Below are 6,561 nucleotides of genomic sequence, written 5' to 3' on the forward strand. Positions count from 1 at the left end.
TCACTTAAAAACTTTTCGAAAACTTCAAAAGGAGTTGAAACCACGCATTGCTTGCTGATGCATTCAGCGTCTGTTATACTAAAAGCTATTAAGAGTGAATACTCGTAGCTTACATGCAAAAAATCAAGAACCAAATGAATCCTGCGAAACATGAAGAAGCATCAAGTAAAAATTGTAGTTGAAAATATAAGCTTATTAACGGTGGAGCGCAAATGGATGCGGTTTGTTGCGTAAACCATTCATTCCGTAGAAAAAATGAAAAATAAAAAGATTAATTTCAGAAACTTCACCAAAAGCCACATCCGATACCACACTACAGTTTTTCCTTTTATTTCGTACCTCGCAGAAGCATTAAAGACGGAAAAAATATACTTAATGCGAAATCATTTGGCACATATATCTTCTTACTGCAAAAAATAAAAAAAAAACCATCAAGGAACTTAAATCTATTTTTCTCATAGACCATCAAATATATTTTTTTATACCTAATTACAATTTTGAGTGCTGGGGTTTACTTATGGTATTATTAATTAGCGTGACGCTGTTCACAATTATTATATTTGTTATAATTACAAAGACGAATATCTAGAGACCGGTTATATATGTTAGGTACCGGACGTAGAGATATCCACTCTTTTTAGGATGAGCAAATCTATTGATTTTTTCATAACAAATATCACCCACATTAGACTTAAACAACAATGTGTTTCAAAAAGTGGCTATAAGTATTCCAATATCGCAACCATCTGCGCTCAGAGAAACGTTAGTCTGCTCAAATAAGGAACCTAAAAAATTTATGAGCTCTATAGTTTTCTTTAATCTTATCGTGTTCCTGAACTCATATCAGTCATACCCTACAGACGGCTAATATTTATTTTAAATCTGTCAAGCAATTAAAGGAATCTTTAATTTATTGCCATCTAGTTTAAAGATTTGAGGGCTGTCTGATTATTTGAGTATATATTTATAGTGGTTGTAGTGTCCATAGGTTTACTAAAATAAACGGCTGCTTTCATGATTGGTTAGCTCACTCCTTAATAAGCACTAAAGTAATTAGCTAAGTGAACAGACTGTTTTAATCCAAAATCTTTCCGGAATAGTTCAAAGTCAACTCTTATGTTACGTTCCTAGCTATCTGTATAGAAGGTCAATTCTTAATTTGTGCATGCCATGAACGTATGCCACAGGGAATTCTATTCTTGACGTATAGGGAATTAATTCAATTTTATTCTACATAAGTATTAAAAATGTCATATAAACTCTATTCTCTATTGAGTGTTCTTTCTTACTTAAAGACTCAATGAATAAAGGTACTGCGTAAAAACAAAAGATGATGCTCGTAACATTTATACTTAGTTCTGTTGTTATCGGGTTGGGCATATTGAATGCCCATTCATTTGAACGTATAGAGTAACTGAATTTACTTTCGATCTTTTATATATTGAAGGATGGAAAAAGGTTGGTTAATAATAATAGTTCGATCTACATTAGAATTCATATCACTTAAACATTTCGCTTTTATCAATGTTTATATACTCGTATAATGTAATAACGGTACTTGATGGGACCATCAAGCTGGAATTTTGGGGCACGTAAACTTATCGAAAACAAGACACTAAATATGACGTAAAGCCATAACAAATATACTGAAAGAAAATCCGAATAAAAGAGCTTTAACAAATAGTTGTTTATATGTCAATATAAATTTATTACAGAGGCCTTAATTTTTTAGTAGGTAACATATCATTTAAAAGTCAAAATTTTATTATTTTAAAACATATCAAAAATAGGTAAATATAAATACAATAACAACAGTACAAATTACTGCCAATTCAAGTTTTTCCATATATTATATTTTACTTTACTTGGAAAACAAATGAAAAATTATATAACTCATTGTCCATGCAAGTGCAAAAATAGATATCTCCATCCTATTCGAAAGTAAGTAAAAAATTTCACTATTTTTAAGTTTAAAGTACAATTTTGTTTTTTTTTTTAATCTATCTTATTACCCATAGACCAGTAGGTAAAAATAATATTACTACTATAGTCTATAGTTTTCATAACCTTTCATTGGTCTAACAAAACTGAACACAGAAGAAACCCGATTAAAAATTATTTTCGTTCTACGACGAGAATCTATTTCAAATAAAAAAAGGTCATAGGAAATTTTTGAATCCATAAAATTTTTTTTCAGTACTAATTAACTGATTTCTAGAGCTAACCATAATTTTGTATTTGAAAATTTACTCCATATTACTCCCACAATAAACCTTGCACCATTCTAGAAATGGTTCAACAAAAAAGTATATAACTACATATATTAACTACGATGGGATTAAGTGTATAATTTCAAGTATAGACTACTGTGAAAGATATGGATTTAATATTAATAATTATACGAATACTTTCTAAAAAATAACATTCCTTGTTTTAAATTTAATCTAGAGATCTGCTTAATATATAATAATACATAAAATTGGTATTAACATATTCTGCATCAATTTGGAAGACAGTAAATTGACCTTGATATTCTACTCTGGTTTGGGAAACAGTAAATATTTTTACAAAATTTCTCAGATAAGAATCAAGTAGTGTTATAGTGGATAATTGCATACAGCGTTTTTGGTGAACATGAAGTAGCGGATAAATTGGCTAAGGAACCATATTGTCTCCTTAAAGGCAACTATATTGTCCGGAGCCAGGTTTTGGAGTCAGCAAAAATCACTTCATAAGTCTAATCAAATCGACCTTGACCAATAGAGCAAAGCACAAGTGGTTTAATTGCGAAGGTTTTCGCTGTACAAGACTTTACTTTCTGAGGTGCCTAGTGGAAAAGAGCAAATGTCTCTTAAATCTAAAGAGATTAGATTCAAAAATAATGATCGAAATGGTAATTGGTCATAAGACCCAACGTCGTAAATAAACATAAGACACGTTTACGACTTTCAACAAACGGCAATATAGAAAATAGCCGATCGAAATTCGTGATCTTCTAAACCAGTAGAGCTATCGAAATGAAATTTTTATGAAGCTTTGTTTTTGAGATGATCCAAATTTTGAGTAAAATTCCTTCAAAAACTATGACAGGTAGAAAGGTAAATTTTGATACCAAATATACCTACATTATTATACACATACCCCAAGTTTTTCATGATATTCCGTCCACTGCCACACCCACTCTCCTTACAACATGTCATAAAAAATGCTTCATTACAGTTAAAAAAAGCATTGGACTGTGCCATGAATTCACGCTATAAAAAGAAATATAGAAACAATGTTACATGTTCTTGGAGAATATCCTGGTCTTAGACGATATATAACAAGAACTTTCCAAAAATATTTCATCCACAAATCAGATTACAAATCAGACATCGATCTGTAAAAGTTCAAGACTTTTCTGATTACAGCTGAGGTAACGGAAAACCTTCGGTAATTAGGGATAGGGCAGGAGACATTAGTCTATAAATCGACGCAGTGTCACGAATATGTTCGAGCCCACCAAAATACAATGCAATACAAATATATAATAAATGATATATCGTTACCAAAATAAAGATATATATTTCTTAAATAAAATATATAAAAAATATTTGTATTATGTATAAAGTTTTATAATTAAAGTAGCCAATGTGTTAGGTATCAACATTAGTATTTGTCAATAATTTGTAATATAAAAAAGAATTTCATTGTATCTAAAGAAGATTCTCAAAAATTATTGTTGTTAATTAACAAATTTTTTTTCAGATCAGAGAACAAGGAATTATTATTTGAACAAAATATTCACTGCGCCTGTACGTGCAAAAATCGATTTCTATATCCAGTTTATAGGTAAGTAAGAATTTTGATAATTTAATGATCTCATAATCGTACCTGACAATGTCATATGTGTGTACTGGTATAGTACGAGTACCCAAATATTCTAGAATATATATTTTAATACATTCAAAAATATACCCATAATATAGCAAATAATAGTTCTTTTGATTATAAATTTATATGGTAATAATAAATTTATAATAATTAATTTATTAATATAGTAAGACAATATCTTATTCGTAAAAAAAGTACATGTAGTTTATAGTTCAATGAATTTTTTTATTAGAGATAATATTAAAAATAAAGCGGATATCGATATGTTTGGAAAAAATTACAATGAAAAACCTTACAGTAGTAGTTCAAAATTTACGTGAGTGATCGTTTTGAACTATAAATATATATATGTATATATAATTGTTTGCAATTTAATGTGATTAGTGAAAACAAAATTTTGAATCGTGGGCCAACTGAAGAATCTAGTGAAAGTGATTCTAGTTTAGTCGCACACTCCAGTTCCAAACTTCCATCGCCAAGAGCCAGTATGAAAATAGGATATTTTGTGAATCAATCCAATGGTGAAATAACTAACCCAAATGTAAAAATTCGCTCTAATAAATCATTCAAGAGGTAAGTAAAAATTAAATAAAATATATTTAATAATAATAAAAAAACATTTTTTTATTTAAGTCTTACTTTGGACGATTTTAATAGGCCAAATATTTGTAGTATGTATATATATATTAATAATATACTTTTGATTCGGCAAAGTCATCTTTTTTGCATAATTTTTTGCAGAACAAATTCGTGAATATAAACCATCAAGTAATGGCTATCAGAAAGGTAATAAATTTTTTCCTAACTGTTTTCTGAGTCATAAAAGATTTGTTTTAATGAAATTTTCTTCAGAGTTAATACCTACGAAAATACCTGTATATGTAAAAAAGAAAAGAAGAGCTATAACTCAAGAAGAAGAATGTCATAAACATAAGTTAACAAATATCTCTTCGGAGAAGCAAAATACCAAATTTGAATCAAAATCGAAACCATCTAAAATGCAGATGAATTATAAAACTACTGAGGACTCTTCAGGAACAAGTTTAAGTAAAATACCCAAATATGTGATACCGAAGCAATATCAAGGTATAATCTCAGAGTAAAGTTTTATGAATACACAACTTATGAGCTTGTATACTAGAACAATATTCTAATGGAAAAGTACTTCAAGCAAAAAAGCCAATGATGAATATAGAATCAGAAGGTAAACTCCAATAATTATTAGTTATGTGTTTATTAACTATTATAATTTGGTAAACTTATTATGACTTATTATAATAAGTAATAATATCATGTCATAATAAATATCAAGATTTAAAAACTGTATTAAAACGTATAACCTCTTATGACTAATCACTTTGAATTATTTAACCAAACTTTAGAATATCCACCCAACATTCCTATTGCGGGTTGGATGACATCATTGGATAGTCAACAAGGTAGTCAATATGAAGTAGCAAATTATAATATTTATATATCATTTCAATCTTTCATACTTAACAACTTTAAAGATATTGCTAAAGAGAGCACCACCCAGGAAACTCAAACTAATCCCTTTCCAATAATGTTACAAAGTAATCACACAAAACTAGACAGTTCTGTGAGTAGTCTATTTAAATTGGATGATGATTGTACACTGGTAAGTATACATTAAAGCTATTTTTTTAACATGGGAATATGATATATAGTATGTCATATATGTGATATACTTGTCGTTTCATGGAAACAGTGCTTTTGCTTTTCAGTGTTACTTCATTTGAGAAAGTAAAGTAAAACGTTTTAAAAAAATTTTTAGAATGGCATTAGCCTCTTGTGAAATTAATTGAATGAGATTTCATTTTTTATAATTTAAAATATAATGTCATTAATTTCTAGCATATCAAATAAACTCCTACAAAATATACTACATTTTAAAGTAATAATAATAATTTTTAATGCTTATTAGACGCGAAAATACAATTATAAAACAATAAGTACTCAAACCATATTAACTAAAAGCTCATCATCATTTACTCAAACCGAGGAGGATACAGTTCAACCGGTTAATAGTAAAGAAATATTACCTGAAGATCAACAAAATCCTATTGAAGTTGAAGTTTCAAATCGTGGTGTAATTTTGTTTGGAGCATATATAAAGTATCCGGATCTTACAAAGAAATTTTTTTCCATTTCTAAGATTACTAAAGATGCCTTCATTCCAATTCTACTAACCGCAGTGTTTTCGTTTGGACTGGGTGCTATGTTATTCAGTAGGTTCACGGTTGAAAAACAAAGTCTTTCAACAAAATTATTCAATATATTATTTTAAAAATGCTCTAGAATCTTTAAATGCTTATATTTGTTATATTTTAATTTAAATTTAGAAATAAAGAGCATATATTATATGAATAACTACTTGAAAACTTTATTTGTATTACTTTATAATATATGTGACCTTTTGTGTACGAAATATATATATTTTAAGAAAGTTAATAAAAAAAATTCTAATTTTAACAATTATTTTAAGCTTCTTCCTTACTAGTTTATATTACTCTTCAAGCAAATTTTTAATATACATTATTTCTTTGTCAATATCCAGTGATTAAATATGATAAAGAATTAGTATTAGTTGTACTACATTGTTTAGCGAAAAACCATTTTTACTTTTTGGTATGCAGATAGAAAACTGGAACTTTAGTAACTATTGTT

General features: G+C 28.2%; 1 protein-coding gene across 2 annotated transcripts; it reads left to right on the top strand.

Annotated features, from left to right (window-relative positions):
• The first annotated feature begins 1,797 nt into the window (after nucleotides 1–1,797).
• Nucleotides 1,798–6,199, top strand: LOC119685778. Of its 2 annotated transcripts, XM_038100157.1 has the most exons (11): nucleotides 1,798–1,941; nucleotides 3,748–3,831; nucleotides 4,106–4,189; nucleotides 4,258–4,446; nucleotides 4,507–4,544; nucleotides 4,615–4,659; nucleotides 4,726–4,959; nucleotides 5,015–5,077; nucleotides 5,256–5,312; nucleotides 5,385–5,512; nucleotides 5,819–6,199. In XM_038100157.1, exons 1-11 carry the CDS (start codon nucleotides 1,877–1,879, stop codon nucleotides 6,179–6,181), a joined length of 1,350 nt encoding a protein of 449 aa, XP_037956085.1. In that variant the 5' UTR covers nucleotides 1,798–1,876; the 3' UTR covers nucleotides 6,182–6,199. The 2 variants fall into 2 exon arrangements, with proteins under 2 accessions (XP_037956085.1, XP_037956086.1); XM_038100158.1 differs by lacking the exon at nucleotides 4,106–4,189.
• The last annotated feature ends 362 nt before the right edge of the window (nucleotides 6,200–6,561 follow it).

The sequence above is a fragment of the Teleopsis dalmanni genome, chromosome 2 (assembly GCF_002237135.1).
Source record: "Teleopsis dalmanni isolate 2A chromosome 2, ASM223713v2, whole genome shotgun sequence".
Classification (NCBI taxonomy): Eukaryota; Metazoa; Arthropoda; class Insecta; order Diptera; family Diopsidae; genus Teleopsis; species Teleopsis dalmanni.